Below are 19,074 nucleotides of genomic sequence, written 5' to 3'. Positions count from 1 at the left end.
AGATATTCTGGGATGGAGGAGTCAAGCCCAACCTCCCACCATGTACAAAGTTCAATTTGAGAGGGACCATAGGCATAAACATAAACTAAATTGAGAAAGCTTCTAGAAGAACGCATAGAAGGATATCTCCTCAATCTTTTGGAAGCCGATGATTTCCTAGAAAGGACATAAAAAGCACGGACTCAAAAAAAAATCTGACAATCAAAATTTTGATTTTCTGTTCGTCAAAAAAACAGTCAAGAAAATAAATAGGCAAGCAGCAGACTACTCATAATTTATATATAACAAAGGATTTGTACACTGAACAAAGAACTCCTGCAACTCCATGATAAAAAGGACAAACAAGCCAACCAAAAATCAGGCCAAAGATATAAACGCACGCTTCACAAAAGATGATGTATAAGCAGCCAATGAGCAAACATATGAGAAAGCGCTCAACCAACATTATTTGTGTTCAGGGAAATGCCGAGTAATCCACAAGCAGGTACCACTTTGCATACACTGGAGGGTTAGAATGAGGAACACGTGAGGACCGAGAGAATTTGAAACCCAAACTGCTATGTTACAAGTATTTCACAGTACAGTCACTTCCAAAAGCTGTTTGGCAACTTCTTCAAAAGTTAAGCATACATCTCTCCCATGATCCAGCAATTCCACTTCGAGATATTTGTCTGAGAGAAATAAAATCTCTGTCTACAACACCTGTACTAGAATCTTCAGTAAAATCTTTATTCATAATAGCCAAAAAAAGGGAAACAATTAAGGATGTCCATCAACAAGTGCCTGGATAAATCGTGGTACATCCTACAGTGGTATATTGACTCATCAGCACAAACAGACTATCAACATTATTCAGAGATTATCCCCACAGTGCAATCACATGAGTGACTGCCAAAACAAATTATACTGGGTGAAAGAAGGAAGACACGAAAAATACATACTGTTTGATTCTTGTGGGGTTGTGATCTTGATGTTGTCACTGTACTCAGAGGCCTTGACTTGGCTGGCCCAGAAACTCAGTTTACTATTATTATTATTATTATACAGATTACCCCCCGAAATACTAACAGACTGACTTTAAGGGGAGGTGTCAAAGAATTGTTCCCTCAAGAAGCACCAGATAGTTCTGCAGAAGAACTCTACCAAACATTTAAGGAACAGTTATCCTGAACTCTTCTAGAACATAGAAATAGAAGGAAATCTTCAAAATTCTTTTTATGAAGTGAGCATAGCATTGATACCAAAACCTGCCAAAGAAAGCAACACACACATACATCAACCCTAGACACGAGTCTCATTTATTTAAAAAAAATCCTAAAAACTATATTGGGCTTCCCTGGGGGCTCAGAGGGTAAAGAATCTGCCTGCTATGCAGGTTCAACCCCTGGGTTGGGAAGATCTCTTGGAGAAGGGAATGGCTACCCACTCCAATATTCTTGCCTAGAGAACTCCATGGACAGAGGAGTCTGGTGGGCTGCAGTCCATGGGGTCACAAAGAGTCGGACATGACTGAGCAACTAACTTAAAAACTATATTAGCTGATAATGTCACCAAAACACCAGAAGAATAATACAAAAGCTCAAGTAGAGTGTATTCTAAATGTTTTAATACTTGGAAATTAAAAGGCTTAATATCTGGAAAATCTGTTAACTCCATATAAGGTAATCCATTAATAGAATAAAAAGTGAAATTTTCATATTATTATGTCCATAGATTCTGCAAAGGCAATCATATATGATTTTTCAAATATATCTTTCAGGGAATTCACTCACGCTCCAGTGGTTGAGAGTCTGCTCTCTCACTGCCAAGGGCCTGGGTTTGATCTTTGTCCAGGGAACTTAGATCCCACAAGGTGTGTGGCGAGGTAAGCAAACAACAAAAACTTTCAAAAATATATATCCTCTCCTACATATATACCCAAGAGAAATGAAAACACAAAAACTTATACAAGAATGTTGAAGCAGTATTATTTATCGTAGCCAAAGGTCCATCAATTGATAAAGGGATAAAGAAAATGTGATATAACCATACAATGGAATATTATTTAGCAATAAAAGGAAATTAAGAGACTTCCCTGGTGGTCCAGTGGGGACCACCAGAATCCACCTTGCAATGTAGAGCGCACTGGTTCCATCCCTGGTCCAGCAAGATTCCATATGCTGTGGAGCAACTAAATCCGTGCACCTGTGCTCTAGAGCTGCTCCACAACAAGAAAAGCCACAGCAATGAGAAGCTCACACACCACAACAACAAGTAGACCCTGCTGGCAACAACTAGGGAAAGCCTACGTGCAACAAAGACCCAGCACACCCCAAAATAAAATTCACTAATTACTTTTTAAAAAAGGAAATGAAGTATATGTGCCACAATATGGAAGAACCTCAAAACATAATGCAAAGTGAAAGAGGCCTGTCCCAAAAGACCGCATATTGTATGATTTCAATAATATGAAAATTCCAAAACGGGCAAATCTATAGAGGCAGAGAGTTGGGAGGACAGAGGTTGGGAGGGATTGATAATGGGCGTGAAGTTTCTTCCTGAGATAATGACAGTGTTAGATTTATAGTGATTGTTTTACAACTGTGGATGTCAAAAACCATTGAATTGTACACTTTAAATGCATGAAATTTATGGTATGTAAATTACATCTCAAAGTTGTTTTTGTAAAAAGTAAATGGTTTATATCCTCCAAATAAAAGACAGAGACTGTCAAGATAGATTTAGAAAGCCTTAACCAAATGTTAGTTAGCTAGCAGAAACTCATTTTAAACACAAAGACACACATGTTAAAAGAAAATGAATAAAAAAAAGACTTAGCTGGGAAGTGCTGAAAACTGAATAAGGAATAAGAAAGCTGGAGTGATTACATTAATATAAGTCAAAGTGTTAGGCGCTCAGTTGTGTCGGACTCTTTCCGACCCCATGGACTGTAGCCCGCCAACCTCCTCCATGGGATTTTCTAGGCAAGAATACTTGAGTGGGTTGCCGGTTCCTTCTTTAGGGGCTCTTCCCCATTCAGGTATCGAACCCATGTCTCCTGCATATGCAGGTGGATTCTTTACCACTGCATCACCTGGGAAGCTCCAATATAAAGTAAAGTGGACCTCAAAACAAGGACTACTGCCAGGGATAAAGGGATAAACTGATGAGGGATCGGTTAATCAAGAAAATATATCAACCCCAAATGTGTGTGACTGTAATAGTCAAATCTCAAGGTGCCTAACCATCACCAGAGTAATTTAACATCACTCTTGGTATGTTGGCCAATATAGGTAAGTGAAAAAAAGAAATAACAGGCATAAATACTATAAAGAAGGAGGCAGCACAGATGATACATGTTATGTGTAGAAAACCAAGAGAACTGGCTAAAAGTGGAAATAGAAATGATGGGAAATTAAATAAGGTGTCATAGGACACAATTGATATTAAAATTCAATGACTTTTCTATGAACAAAAAGAATTATAATTCATAATGAAAGAAAAATTCCAAGCTAAAATATTTAATCAACCAAGATTACATTAAATATCAAGTTCTAAACTGCGTAGGAATAGGTCTTAATAAAAGACCTGTTGATATATGGTAAAGGACAGACACAACAAACTGCAACTCAGGGAAAAGCACAGTTCGATACCATAAATACATCAACTCATTCCCAGATAATCTCTAAACCCAGTGCAATCTCAATTAGAATATAAAGAGAGTTTGCAGAAGGAACTCATTAAATGGTACAAAAATTCATCCGGAAAAATAAGCATTGGTGAATAGCAGGAAAATTCTGAAAAAGAGAAGTTATGGGACTGGACTTGTGGGTGGGAGTGGCATTAGCCCTTTCAGATACGAAACATTTCTGAGATGAAAACTATTTTTTAAAACTTTGTGCAGAAGAAACGATCAACGGCTAGACAAATATAACAGAATAGAAAGTACAGAAATAGTCCTCATGTATATGGTAATTTAACTTTTAAGAAAGATGACATTATAAATAAGTTGGGGGAGAGAAATTACTAAAAAAAAAAAATAATAATGTAACTACATGCAAAAGAATCAAACCGGACTACTTTCTCACACTAGATACAAAAATTAGCTCAAAATGGATTAAAGACAAATGAATCCATCAAGCTCCCAGGAGAAAACCAAGGCAGCATACTCTTTGACATTGGTCTTTGCAATATTTTTTTGGATTTGTCTCCTCAAGCAAGGGAAGCAAAGCAAAAATAAACAAATGGGGCTATATCACAATAAAAAGCTTTTGCACAGCAGAGGAAACTATCAACAAAAAGCTACCTACTGAATGGGAGACAACTTTTGCAAATGATACATCTGATAAGCAGTTAATATGCAGAATATATCAAAAATTCATACAACTCAACATCAAAAAACAAATGAACAAACCTAAAACAGAGAAAGACTCTTAGATACAGAGAACAAATTGGTAGATACCAGAGTTGGGCTTCCCCGGTGGCTCAGATGGTAAAGAATCTGCCTGCAGTGTGGGAGACCTGGGTTCGATCCCCAGGTCGGGAAGATCCCCTGGAAAAGGGAATGCCTATCCACTTCAGTATTCTTGCCTGGAGAATTCCATAGACAGAGGAGCCTGGCAGGCTACAATTCATGGGGTCACAGAGAGTCAGACATGACTGAGCAACTAACACTTTCACTTTCAGAAGGGAGAAAGTGGAAAAATGAATGAAATATGTGAGAGAGAGATTAAGAGGTAAAAACTTCCAGGTAAAAAAATAAATGTCAGGGAGATGAAATGTACAGTATGGGGAATATAGTCAATAGTATTGTAGTAACTTTCTAAGGTGACAGATGGTAACTAGACTTAATCATGGTGATCATTTTGTAATGTATGAAAATATCAAATCCCTATGTTGTGCACCTGAAATTAACATAGTGTTAGGTGTTTGGATGAATGAGAGTTTAGAGCTGGAGAGCTGAGGAGAGGGCCAAGCTCCAGGACAGAAAAGGTGACTCAGGTCAGTGTTGGCCAGGATGATCGGAAGCCCAGCAGGGTCACCCACCCAGGATTTAGTCAAGACGCTTCAGCCAGGGCAGCTACAGATGGAACAGGAAGATGAGCTTGATGCCAGAGGAATGAATGACTTGGGGAGTGCATCTTTGGAGAAAGAGAAGAGTACAGGAAGCACACAGTTCAGTGGTCCCTGATCCTCAAAGAGGTGACAAAGAATCTGCTTCAGGCTACAATCTGCATCCTTTGGTTTGGCATTCATCCCAGACACTGAAGGGAACAGGGAATAATTCCAAGAGGAGAAATGGGCTGATGCCCAGACATGGGCTCACCAAGAGAGTGAGTCAGAAGGTCTGAATAAAGGGTGGGCTCAGCCAATTTACATCTCAGTGACAATTAGGGAAAGTACTGCAAGTTTAGGGAGGGGGGGTTTAGATTTTTTTTAAGGAGTTATTTTTTTATTTTTGGCCACACTGAGTCTCAGTTGCTGTGCGTGGGCTTTCTCTAGTTGTGACAAACGGGGGCTACGCTTCGTTGTGGTGCGTGGGCTTCTCACTGCAGTGGCTTCTATTGTTGTGGAGCACCGGCTCTAAGCACTAGCTCAGTCAGTAGTTGTGCCACACAGGCTTTGTTGCCCCACGGCATGTGGGATCTCCCCAGACCAGGAATTGAACCCATGTCCCATGCATTGGCAGGTGAATTCTTAAACACTAGACCACCAGGGAAGCCCCCCTTTTCATTTTTTGGAGATTTCTGATAACTTTTCCTTTTTGTTGTTTTCATTACTCCATCTCCAAAAAAATCACAAAGTTTAGATTTGTGAAATAAAATGTGCTCACAGGGCATAAACAAGACAATTTCACAAATTAATAAAAAGTAAACAACTATGTAGCCACACCCCGCAGAAGTCCCCGAGTGACCTGGAGGAAACAGGTCTCTGGAGATCACAACATCTTCCCACAAAGACAGCCACTACCCTACCTTGACTTTTTTTTTCCCTACCTTGACTTTTACAGGAATCACTTCTGCTTTCCAGTTTTTCCATGTAAGTATATATGCGTGCATGCTTGCTTGCCAAGTCCCTTCAGTCACGTCCGACTCTTTGTGACCCTACAGACTGTAGCCCGCGAATTTCCTTTGTCCATGGGATTCTCCAGGCAAGAATACTGGAGTGGGTCACCATTTCCTCCTCCAGGGGATCTTTCCGACCCAGTGTTTGAACTTGCGTCTCTTACGTCTCCGGCACTGGCAGGCAGGTTCTTGACCACTAGCAGCACCTGGGAAGCCCAAGTATATATATCTCTTTTTACATTTCATCTAAATGGAATCAGTTTTTTATATGCCTGGCTTCTTTTACTCAACATTATCTTTTTTTAATGCATTATCTATGTTGTCTGTAACATGCATGACACTCTGTGGGTGTGTCTCTTTGCTCTTCATGGCATTTTTTGATGAACATTTTTTCTTTTTAAACCTGTCTGATTTATCAATCTTTTCCTCTGTGGTCTGTGCTTTCTGTGTCTGGTTGAAGAACTCTTTCTCTACCCTGAGGCCATGAAGATATGTTCTATAAGCTTTGAAAAGCTTCATCATTTTTCCTTTTACATTTAGTCTTGTAATCTGCCTAGAGTGACTCTTGTGTTTGATGGGAGGCAGGAATCAAGTCTCATATTTTCCCTACATGTCCCAATACTACTTACTGAAAAGAATACCCCGCCCCCATTGCTCTATTGTGCCACCTTTGTCACCCCTCTAATGTCCATATTGTGCCTCCTTTGGACCTAGGGAAAATGGGTCATGCCCCAGGACACAGGCTTTAGCACCTCACATATTATAAGCAACAAACACCTGTTAAAAAAAAACGCTGGAGGTCCAATGGTTAAGAGTCCGCCTTGCACTGCAAGGGATACAAGTTCCATCCCTGGTCTGGGAAGATACCACATGCCACAACAGCTAAGCCCCTGTGCCACAACTACTGAGCCAGGACTCTAGTGCCCATGAGCCACAACTACTGAAGCTCATATGCCTAGAGCTTGCGCTCTGCAACAAGAGAAGCCACCTCAATGAGAAGCCTGCACACCGAAGTGAAGAGGAGCCCGATCATCACAACTAGAGAAAGTCTGTGTGGAGCAATGAAGACCCACCACAGGAAAAAAAAAGAAATTTAAATAAATCTAAAACAAAACAAAACACCGAGTGTGTTTCTTCACATTTGGAACATTACTGCCTGTGTGACATCTTCTGTTTTCTTTCTTCCCGTGTCTCCAATAAAACATATTGATCCCCCGTTTCCCATATTCTCATTTCTCTATTTCCCATCCTTTTGTTTCTCTCTGCTTCATCCTGGATTGTTCCTTCTGATATATTTTTCTGTCTATACATCTTTCTACACTATAATCATTTCAGCTGTGTCTAATTTGAAACTCTTCAGTTGAATTCTTAATTTAAATGATTGTATTTTTTCAGTTCTAGAATTTTATGCCGCTCTGTTTCAAATCTGCTATGTCATTTTTTATACTTTCCAGTTCCTTGCCAAAAATATCTAGCCTGACTTTTACATCCTTGAACATAGTGAGGATGGTTGTGTCAAGGCTGTTCCTCTTGTTTTCAATATCTGGACTCTCCAGCTTTCTGTTGTCAGCTGTCTCCACACACTCTCACTTATGGAGTCCTGTCTCCTCATACGTCTGGTTACCCTTGATCATACATGGGGTTTTATTTGAAAAAAATTTTTTTTAATAATTGGAGGCTTATATTGATGCTATTTTCCTCCAGAAAGGATGTTTCATTGGTATCTTTATGATATCTAGAGATAGGGGCCAGGAGGGTGTTACCAGACCAGGACCATTTTATTATATTTATTTGAGTTTAGTTGACTTACAGCGTTGTGCCAGTTTCTGCTGTACAGCAAAGTGACTCATACATATATATATATATTCTTTTTAAAAATATTTTTTCCATTGTGCTTTATCCCAGAAGGTTGGATATAGCAGTTCTCTGTGCTATAACTGTAATAGTTTGCCTCTATCAACCTCAACCTCTCAGTCCATCCCTCTCCCTTCCCCACTCCCCCTTGGCAGCCACAAGTCTGATCTCTACGTCTGTGAGTCTGTTTCTCTTTGGTAGATAGGTTCATTTATGCCATATTTTAGTTTCCACATATAAGTGATATCATATGGTATTTGTCTTTCTCTTTCTGACTTACTTCACTGAGTGTGATAGTCTCTAGTTGCATCCATGTTGCTGCAAATGACATTATTTCATTCATTTTTAATGGATGAGTAGTATTTCATTGTATATATGCACCACCTCTTCATCTGTTGATGAACATTTAGCTTGTCTATGTTTTGGCTATTGTGAATAGTGCTGCTATGAACATAAGGAGTGCATGTATCGTTTTGAATTATAGTTTTGTTCATATATACGCCCAGGAGTCAGATTGATGGATCATACAGTAATTCTATTTTTAGCTTTCTGAGGACCTACCATACTGTTTCCCATAATGGCTGCACAAACTTACATTCCCACCAACAGTGTAGGAGGTTTCTCTTTACTCCACATCCTCTCCAGCATTTGTTATTTGCAGACGTTTTAATGATGGCCATTCTGACTGTCCCCTTCATGGATCACAGCCTTGTCATGGCAAAGGGGCTTGAATAACTCAATGAAGATATGAGCTATGGGATGCAGAGCCACCCAAGACAGATGGGTCAAAGGAGAGATAAGAAAGCCTTCTTAAGTGAACAATGCAAAGAAATAAAGGAAAACAATAGAATAGAAAAGACTAGAAATTTCTTCAAAAAAATTAGAGTCATCACGGGAACATTTCTTGCAAGGATGGGCACCATGAAGGACAGAAACGGTAAGGATCTAACAGAAGCAGAAGAGATTAAAAAGAAGTGGCTAGAATATACAGAAGAATTATACAAAAAGGTCTTAATGATCCAGACAACCATGATGGTGTGCTCATTCACCTAGAACCAGACATCCTGGAGTGTGAAGTCAAGTGGGCCTTAGGAAGCATTACTACAAACAAGGCTAGTGTAGGTGATGGAATTCTAGCTGAATTATTTAAAATCCTAAAAGATGATGCTGTTAAAGTGCTGCACTCAATATGTCAGCAAATTTGGAAAACTCAGCAGTGGCCACAGCACTGGAAAAGATCAGTTTTCATTTCAATCCCAAAGAAGGGAAATGTCAAAGAATGTTCTAACTACCATACAGCTGAGCTCATTTCACATGCTAGCAAGATTATGCTCAAAATCTTTCAAACTAGTCTTCTGCAGAACCTGAACCGGGATCTTCTAGATACACAAGTTGGGTTTGGAAAAGGCAGAGAAAGCAGAGATAAAATTGTCAACATTCGTTGGACTATAGAAAAAGCAAGGGAATTCCAGAAAAACATCTACTTCTCCTTCATTGACTACACTAAAGCTTTTGACTGTGTGGATCACAACAAACTACGGAAAATTTTTGAAGAGATGGGAATACCAGACCACCTTACCTGTCTCCTGAGAAACCTATATGCAGATCAAGAAGCAACAGTTAGATCAGGACATGGAACAACAGACTGGTTCAAAACTGGGAAAGAAATACATCAAGGCTGTATACTGTCACCTTGCTTATTTAACTTATAGGTAGAGTACATAATTTGAAATGCTGGGTTGGATGAATCACAAGCTGGAATCAAAATTACCAGCAGAAATATCAACAACCTCAGATATGAATATACCACTCTAAGGGCAGGTAGTGAAGAGGAACTAAAGAGCCTCTTGATGAGAGTGAAAGAGGAGAGTAAAAAGCTGGCTTAAAATTCAACATTCAAAAAACAAAGATCATGGCATCTGGTCTCATCACTTCATGGCAAGCAGAAGGGGAAAAAGTGAAAACAATGACAGATTTTCTTTTCTTGGGCTTCAAAGTCACTGCAGATGGTGGCTTCAGCTATAAAACTAAAAAACGCTTGCTCCTTGGAAGGAAAACTATGACAAACCTAGACAGCGTATTAAAAAGCAGCGGCATCACTTTACCGACAAAGGGCCATATAGTCAAAGCTATGATTTTTCCAGGAGTCATGTATGGATGTGAGAGTTGGACCATGAAGAAGGCTAAGTGCTGAAAAACTGATGCTTTCAAATTGTGGTGCTGAAGAAGACTTTTGAGAGTCCTTTGAACAGCAAGGAGATTTAACCAATTAATCCTAAAGGAAATCAACACTGAACATTCATTGGAAGGACTGCTGCTGAAGCTGAAGCTTCAGTACTTTGGCCACCTGATTGGGAAGAGCCAACTCATTGGAAAAGACCCTGATGCTGGGAAAGATTGAAGGCAAGAGAAGGGAGCAGCAGAGGATGAGATGGTTAGATAGCATCACCGACTCAATGGACATGAATTAAGCAAATTCCAGGAGATAGTGAAGGACAGGTAAGCCTGGCGTGCTGCAGTCCATGGGGTTGCAAAGAGTTGGACACAACTTAGAGACTGAACAATAACAAATTCTGACTAGTGAGAGGTGGTAACTCATTGTTTGAATTCTGGTTTCTCTGATAATTAGTGGGGATTTCCCTAGTGACTCAGCAGTGGAGAATCCGCCTGCCAGTGCAAGAGATGTGCGTTAGATCCCTGGGTTGGGAAGATTTCCTGGAGAAGGAAATGGCAACCCACTCCAGTATTCTTGCCTAGGAATTCCCATGAACAAAGGAGCCTAGTGAGCTACAGGCTACGAGATCGCAAAAGAGTTGGACAGGACTTAGCGACTAAAATTACAACAAGAACAATAATTAGTGATGCTGAGCATCTTTTCATGTGCCTACTGGCCATGTATGTCTTCTGTGGAGAAATGTCTGTTAAGGTCTTCTGCCCACTTTTTGATTAGGTTATTTGTTTTTTTTCATTGTTGAGTTGTATGAGCTGTTTGCATATTTTGGAGATTAAGCCCTTGTTAGACCAGGACCATTTAAAATTCAGGTTCAAAGCTTGAAGTTTCCTAGGACACCCAAAAGACAGGAAGCTGAGTGAAGTCCATGGTGGCTTGGTTTATTTGCAATTCATCCTTCTCCCAAAGTGCAACTCTTTGAGTGATAAAAATACATACATAACAGATTATTCATCTTTAGAGGGCCCTGCACTCTTAGCTCACTTCTTCTAAATCAGTAAATGCTCCCAGAGACAAAGGCACCTTGCCTGCATAGCTCATCTTTCTGGGTTTTCTACTTGCAGACCTCAGCTTGGTGATCCCTCATGCTCTTGTTAGCTCTTCACTGCCTGCCTTTTTTTTTTTTTAACAAATAAACTTTACATTGGGGAATGATTTTAGATTTCAAAAACTTTGCAAAGTTAGTACAGAAAATCCCTGAATACCAGTCACTGTTTCCCCTAATGTGTTTCCCTATCTTACATAACCATGTACATAGGTCACATCTAAGAAATTAATATTGATATATTACTATTAATTAAACTTCAGACTTCAATAGTATTTCACTAGCTTTTCTAATGTTTCCCCGGTGGCTCAGTGGTAAAGAATCCACCTGCCAATCCAAGAGACGTGGGTTCAATCCCCGAGTTGAGAAGATCCCCTGGAGAAGGAAATGGCAACCCACTCCAGTACTCTTGCCTGGGAAATCCCATGGACAGAGGAGCCTGGCAGGCTACCAACCATGGGTCTTAAAAGAGTTGGACACAACTCAGCAGCTAAACAACAAGCAACAAGCTTTTCTAATATTCTTTCTCTGTTCTGGGATCCAATCCAAGATACCACATTGCAGTTAGCCTTCAGTGTTTTTGAGAAGATTTAAAAATATGTCTGTTGCATCCAGCTTCTGAGAGAGGATGGTCCTAATTACTTCCATCTTACATTGCTGCTCTCCCCCATCATTTCACTGGCATTCCTAGAAATGAAAAAGAAAATCCTTTAAACAGTCAACATAAGCAGTTTTCAGATTTGTACAGTGGAGGAAGTTGAACAATTGAGTTTGCCACTGGCTGGGGACAAGGGAGCGGTAAGTGGAATAGAGGATGAAATGTATGTGAGAAAACAAAAAACTTTGTGTTGGCTTAAGCTACACCCCGAGGACTTCCCTGGTGGCTCAGATGGTGAAGAATCTGCCTGCAATGCAGGAGACTAGGATTCAATCCCTAGAGAAGGGAATGGCTACTCACTCCAGTATTCTTGCCTGAAGAATTCAGCGGACATGGGAGTCTTTCAGGCTACAGTCCATGGGGTCACAAAGAGTTGGACATGACTCTAACACTAGCCACTAACACTTTGACACTTCACACACTCCACAACAAACAAACTGCAACTTCTTTAACCATCTAATGTGTGGCTAAACACAGTAAAGTCTATCTTTTGCTCACATCAGGTTTGCTGCTGGGTTGGAAGAGCGTCGGCTCTCTTCTAAGTGGTGACTCAGGGATCCAGGCTCTCTCCTGCCTCTGGCTCAGTCATCTTTGTTGGGTATATACCTTTGATCTCTCTCCACACCTTCACTTATTTGACTGATGAATTGGAAGGAGGAAGAAGGCATGTGTCACCCAGCCCTCTTTTCTTTGCTTTTTCCTTAGAGCTGGCTTGCCTGCAGGGTGTGTGTTCTGGGCTGCCTGTGACTGTTGTTGTTTAGTCCCTTAGTTGTGTCCAACTCTTGCGACCCCATAGACTGTAGGCCTGCCAGGCTCCTCTGTCCATGGGACTTCCCAAGCAAGAATACTGGAGTGGGTTGCCATTTCTGTCTCCTTTCTTCTGCCTGTGACTACATTCTTCCTTACTCTGAGGTTCAGGATTAGAAAGCTCACTCTCCTACATCTAAAACCTGGTTACTGCACCTGTGTAAACATAGCTTCAGCTTTTTTTTTTTTTTTTCAAAGATTCATGCATCATCTAAGACAGTGGTTCTCAACCCAGAGTAATTTTGCCTCCCAGAGAGACATTTGACAATGTCTAGAGAGTTTTTGATTGCCTATACTTGAGGGGCATGGAAGAGACTGGCAGCATCTAATGAGTAGTGGCCAGAGATGCTGCTCACATCTCTGTCAGGGATTACCGACACCCCCACAACAAAGAATTTTCTGTCCCCAAGTGCCAATCGTGCTGATCTTGAAAGCCCTGATCCAAGGGGAACAAATGACCATCAACAGAAGTGACTTAGTCCAAAGAAAGTCCAAACCAGAGGGAATGGATGGAGGTGACAAAGTGGCACGTGTCAAGCTAGGCCCTTCCGGGGCCAGATTTTGTCTGCCCTGCCAACAGGCTTTTTCTAAATCCCGCCCGGCAACTGGGTCTTCCATTTCAATCTGGGCTTTCTCAAATGACTCAGGGTAAATTCGGTCTCTTTATAATTTTCTCTGCTCCTTCCTTCCCCCTGTGTGTGTGTGTGCTGAGTTGATTCAGTCATGTCAGACTCTTTGCAATCCTAAGGACTGTAGCCCGCCAGGCTCCTCTGTCCATGGGATTCTTCAGACAAGAATACTGCAGTGTGTTGCCATGCCCTCCTCCAGGGGATCTTCCCAACCCAAGGATCAAACCCGTGTCTGTTACTCTTTACCAGATTGGCCAGTGGATTCTTTACCACTAGTACCACCTGGGAAGGGACTCTAAACCTGGAGGTCTTTACTTACCATCAGGGCCTAGAACACTAGAGGGCAGCCTTCCTCACTGTCTGCCCAGTGCTAGCATCCACTGGGCTCCCCAGTTTCTGATGGGCTGCACTGTGGCTGTTTCCTCCTCCCCAAGGCAGCTGCCCCATCTCCTCATCCCAGCCATGGCGCCAGCAGGCATGGCCAAACCACCTTTGGGCTTATGGATGTCGTGAGGATGTATTGAGGCTGCCACAAGCCCATTTTCCAGGAACCCTTTTGCCTACCTGCTCTCCTATCCTGGGATGGGAGGGCACCTCCAAGTGCTCCAGGAAGGAAGCAGAACACAAGTATCCTCTCCTCTCAGATCTCCAAACCTATTGTGTACGGAGGGATTTATATCCGTTGTCCAACCCCCATACACCATGGGGCAGGGGCAGGTGTAGGACCCAGAACAGTGCCTCACTCCAGGGTCTTCTCTCTAGGATCTTTTTCTTTTTTGAAAGTAATTTATTTCTTTATTTTTGGCTCCACTGGGTCTTCTTTGCTTTGTGCAGGCTTTCTCTAGTTACAGCAAGTGGGGGCTACTCTCTAGTTGCCGTGCTCAGGCTTCTTACAGTGGTGGCTTCTCTTGTTGAAGAGCACGGGCTCTAGGGTGTATGGGATTCAGTGGTTGCAGCAGGCAGGCTCAGTATTTGCACCCTGCAGGCTCTAGACCCCGGGCTCAGTAGTTGTGGTACACGGGCTTAGTTGCCCCATGGCATGTGGATCTTCCCAGACCATGGATCGAACCCATGTGCCCTGCGTTGGTAGGCAGATTCTTAACCAATGGGCCACCAGAGAAGTCCTGCAGGATCTACTTCTAACAGAGCTGTCAGACCTCCCCCTCTTCTGGCTAAGTGTGGAGATGGTGGGGTGGAGGGGAAGGACATCATAATACAAACGAAGGGAATGGGGGGGCACACAGTAGACGCCACTCCCTCTCCATAAAATAAAAATTTTGGCACACTGCCTTTACTCTCCCAAAATATCATAAACATGCTTTCTCACACACCTAATTTTAAAAAATGACAGTATAATGCTTGGGCTGTAATAGAAGGGGAAAAAAAAATCAAAGGAAAACAATTTGTAGCCAAATAACACATATTTCAAAGTATTGAGTTCCCTGGTGGCTCAGATGGTAAAGCGTCTGCCTATAATGCAGGAGACTCGGGTTCAATCCCTTGGTCAGGAAGATCTCCTGGAGAAGGAAATGGCAACCCACTCCAGTATTCTTGCCTGGAAAATCCCATGGACAGAGGAGTTTGGTAGGCTACAGTCCACGGGGTTGCAAAGATTTGGACACGAATGAGCGACTTCACTTTTTTCAAAGTGTTGATGCTGAGGCCCCATGACACTGGAATAACACAATCAAGTGTCAGATGCTTGCCCCTGCTTATAACAAATAAGTTAGGATTTAAGGAAAACAAGATCAGAAATTATTCTGTATAAGGACCACCCCCAAAAGAGAGCTGATACACTATTAAACACTAGAATTAAAATTATTTTGATCTGTGTTTTTAAAACTGTGATTACCTTTCGTAATCTGAGACCATAACAGAATTCTTACCCTTTTGAACTCCTGTCCCTGCCCATTAAATGTCAGCAGCTCCCCCCACAATGTTGTGAAATTAAAACATATCTCCTAATTGACACAACACTGTAATTCAACTATTTTGTTGTTGCTTAGTCAATAAATTGTGGTCCAACTCTTTTGAGAGCCCATGGACTATAGCCCCCCAGGTTCCTCTGTCCATAGAATTTCCCAGGCAAGGGTACTGGAGTGAGTACCATTTCCTTTTTCAGGGGATCTTCCCAAACCCAAGAACCCATTGGCAGGCAGATTCTTTAGCACTGAGCCACCAGGGAAGACCCCAAATCAACTATACTTCAGTGAAAAATAAAAGAATATAAAACGTAACTCCCACATCACCAGAATCACACACACACACACACACACAATCTCCCTTCCCAGAACCACTGAGTTAATTGATGCTTCAAGTATTAGCCCAGCAAGTGGGTAAAAGTTCCACCTGTACATATGGAAATACATATGCTAAAATATTAACAGTGGTTTTCTAAGAAAAGAGGGGAATAACAAACACTCCCATTCTTCTCTCTCTCTCTTTTTTTCTTTTTAACATTTCTGCATTATGTAAAATTTTGCTTACAACATGTATGACTTTGGAGTCAGAAAAAACAACCGACAGAGCTATTTGGGGAAAACGATATGCCAGGACACCCTCCAGCGTGTGTGTTTGTTTTGTTCCCTTTCAGGGATTCGGTTCCACCGTGGGAAACCTCTAGCTCACTTTTTAAAAGGCCAAGAGAACTCAGTGCTCCTGGGGAGCCCAGCCTTTCTGCGTGGCCTGCAGGTGACTCCAAGTACCCGGCTCCGCCCAGCCGGACAGCTTCCCTCACCTCCGTCTGCACCGCCGCCTAGTGGCCTAGGGCGATACTGCGCCCTTCGGGAAGTGATGGGGACAAGGGACAGCTGGCTGAAGCTTATGAACCACGTCTGAGAATAATGGTCTTTTAAACGTATAAGACAAAATATACGTTTAAAAGAAAACCAATAATATTGAAGAGGTTATTAAAATATTTATAATTATGTAACGCTATAATAAATATGCTTTTTCATTAGCACTTTAAATAACTTACTGTAGTGGCAAATCTAATAACTAAGTGGGGAGGTGCACACACAGTATTTCACGCTACCGGTGACAAGTTGAAGTGCTAGTGTCATGATTTTTAATTGGCGACAGAATCCCCATGAACAGAGGAGCCTGGCGGGCTACAGTCCATGGAGTCGCAAAGAGTCGGACACGACTGAGTGACTAAGCGCCGCACAGCACGGCAAACACGACTCCTAAGAAAAAGATAAATGTTACTTCAAGGTTAGTGGAAGTAAGGATGTACTATTTTCCCACCTAGATTCACGGACTCCCTGAATTCTGCACACAGGCCCTCTGGAGTTAGGATCTCCTGCGGGAGTTTGGGAGAAGCGCTCCGTGGGTTTTCAGGGGTGGGGCTGAGGGGCAGTAGAGGGAAGAGCGGAGGCGCCTCCTCCGTCTCCAGGACCCGCACGGCCCCTCCCCTCCCTTCCTGGTCTCCATCTGCTTCTGGAGAAGTTAAAGCCCCGTGTAGCCAAAAGAGGAGCTCCCAGTTGCCCAGCCGTGCGCTCCCGAGTGCGCTCACCATGCGGCCGCTCCTCATGCTATGGGGCTGCCTCGTGCTCCCAGGTGAGATGGGGGCGAGGGTGGAGGGATGCGGGGCTCATCCCCAAGCTCGCCCCGTGTCTGCTAGAGGGACCTCCTGAATCTACATTCGCTGTGGCTGTGACGCAGCCCCGCCGCCTGATCCTTCCAGGCTTCGCCCCACCCTACTCCTCGTCCTCCACCCTCAGAGGGGCCACTTGCTGTTCCTGGAACCAAGAGCCAGGTCTTCCCCCAGACCTGAGGGTCCTGGACCCCTCATGGCTGAGTCTCTGTGAGCGAAGCTTTGCCTCTTTTGTCTTCATTTCCTGACTCCGTGCCAGCCAGGGAGCTGAGAAGACACCCCTTATACTCAGCAAATATTTCTTGAACTTCGGCTGTAGCGCTCTCAACAACCCAGAGAGATGAAGAATTATTACATTTCATCAATTCACAAGCCTGCTTTATTTTTAATTTTTAAACATAAAATTTAGGATGTATCTTATAACTGATGTCAGTTCCATTGACTTTTTTTTTAATGTTATATGAAATCATGGTAGCTCTTACATATGATAACATCTTAATTCAGTGACATAGGACACATTATCTATAGGTAATAGAAAACTTAGAGGGAAACTTAGAGAGGTCAAGCAGTTTTCCCAGGATCACACAGCTTCTAAGCAGCTGTGCTGGGATTCAAACTCCCTGCTGTCTAAATCTAGAGTTTCCCCATCACTAGCCTTCAATACACCAGGTTTAGGGAAACAGTAACAGCCCTGCCCCAAGGTCCCTCGGTGGCAGAGTGGAATACCAGCTCTTACCAGGGTTGCCCCAAGAAGAGAGTGACTGAGGAAAACCTTCTGGTCTTGACCTTGGGACTTAAATCAGGGAATTCCAGCCTTCTCATGTGCTGCGGTTTCAGGTTACGGATCGGTGGTGGACCCGAAGGAGATCAGTGGCTTCGAAGGTGACACTGTGTCCCTGCAATGCACCTATGGGGAGGAGCTAAAGAAGCACCAGAAATACTGGTGCCGCGAGGCTGGGCTCTTCATCTCCCGCTGCACTGGGACTGTCTTCTCTGGAGAATACGGCCAGGAAGGAAGGGTGTCGGTCCACGACAACCCTCGGGAGAACAGGTTCACGGTCATCCTGAGGAACCTCACCCTGAAGGACATGGGGAAGTACTGGTGTGGGGTCAAAAAACTGGGCTTCGATAAGACTATGTCGGTCTCTCTGCTTGTCTTTCCAGGTAACACACATCCCTCCCTCCCTGGGAGGGATTCAGGGTCATGGAGTTGGGGGCAGGGGAATTGCACCTCCCCACAATAGAGGACTTCCCTGGTGGCTCAGAGGTTAAAGCGTCTGCCTGCAATGCGGGAGACCTGGGTTCGATCCCTGGGTTGGGAAGTTCCCCTGGAGAAGGAAATGGCAACCCACTCCAGTATTCTTGCCTGGAGAATCCCAAGGACGGAGGAGCCTGGTGGGCTATGGTTCACGGGGTCACAAAGAGTCGGACACCACTGAGCGACTTCACTTCACTTCACAATAGAGGACAGACTGCAACACAAAAGAGGGGTGTTCCTGAGGTGTGACCTGCTTGTTCAATACAGTTTCTTTCTCTTTTTTTTTTTTTTTTGGCTGTGCTGGGTCTTTAGCGCTTTCTCTAGTTGCATTGAGCAAGGGCTACATTTTGTTGCAGTGCATGGGCTTCTGACTACACTTACTGCAGTGGCTTCCCTTGTTGTGGAGCACAGGCGTGTCGGCCCGGTAGTTGTGGCTCAAGGGCTTAGCTGCTCCGGGGCATATGGGATCTTTCCGGACCAGGGATCGAACCCATGTCCCCTGCACTGACAGGCAGATTCTTAACCACTGGACCACCAGGGAAGTCCTCAAAACAATTTCATTGAGACCTTTGTTTGGGGTACCCTGTAGCTGGGGAGGTTCTGAGAAATTAGTCCTAGGGAGATTAGGACTCAAGGGTCAAGGGCCAGAGGTCTGAGGATGCTGAGAATCAAGGATCAGGGAAGGTGCTGAGGCATTGCTTTTGGACTTGTACCTTCTCCTGGTCTCCTCCTGACAGTCACCACAGCCAAGGTGGGGAAGACAGAGGCTGAGGCCTCTCCATTCGCAGGGACCTCCCTGTCCAAGCACACAGCAGCTTCTCCGTACGCAGGGACCTCTCTTCACCCAGCAACCTCTCCATTTGCAAGGATCTCTCCTCACCCAGCAACCTCTCCGTACGCAGGGACTTCTCTCCACCCAGCAGCTTCTCCATTTGCAAGGATCTCTCCTCACCC

The 19,074-nt window shown here is 43.2% G+C and overlaps 1 protein-coding gene across 5 annotated transcripts in view; it reads left to right on the top strand.

Annotated features, from left to right (window-relative positions):
* The first annotated feature begins 16,706 nt into the window (after positions 1–16,706).
* CD300LG (CD300 molecule like family member g) overlaps positions 16,707–19,074 on the top strand; it is a 12,307-nt gene continuing 9,939 nt past the window's right edge. For 2 of the 5 annotated variants that reach the window (XM_040245203.1, XM_040245204.1), the window contains exons 1-2: positions 16,710–16,825; positions 17,700–18,026. In XM_040245203.1, the coding sequence (XP_040101137.1) occupies positions 16,783–16,825; positions 17,700–18,026 (370 nt within the window). In that variant the 5' untranslated portion in view covers positions 16,710–16,782. Of the gene's footprint in view, positions 16,826–17,699; positions 18,027–18,833; positions 18,919–19,074 lie in introns of all 5 variants that reach the window. The other 3 variants (XM_040245207.1, XM_040245205.1, XM_040245206.1) reach the window with 3 other exon arrangements.

This window comes from Oryx dammah, unplaced genomic scaffold, assembly GCF_014754425.2.
Source record: "Oryx dammah isolate SB20612 unplaced genomic scaffold, SCBI_Odam_1.1 HiC_scaffold_8, whole genome shotgun sequence".
NCBI lineage: Eukaryota > Metazoa > Chordata > Mammalia > Artiodactyla > Bovidae > Oryx > Oryx dammah.
This window is presented reverse-complemented; position numbering and strand designations above follow the sequence as displayed.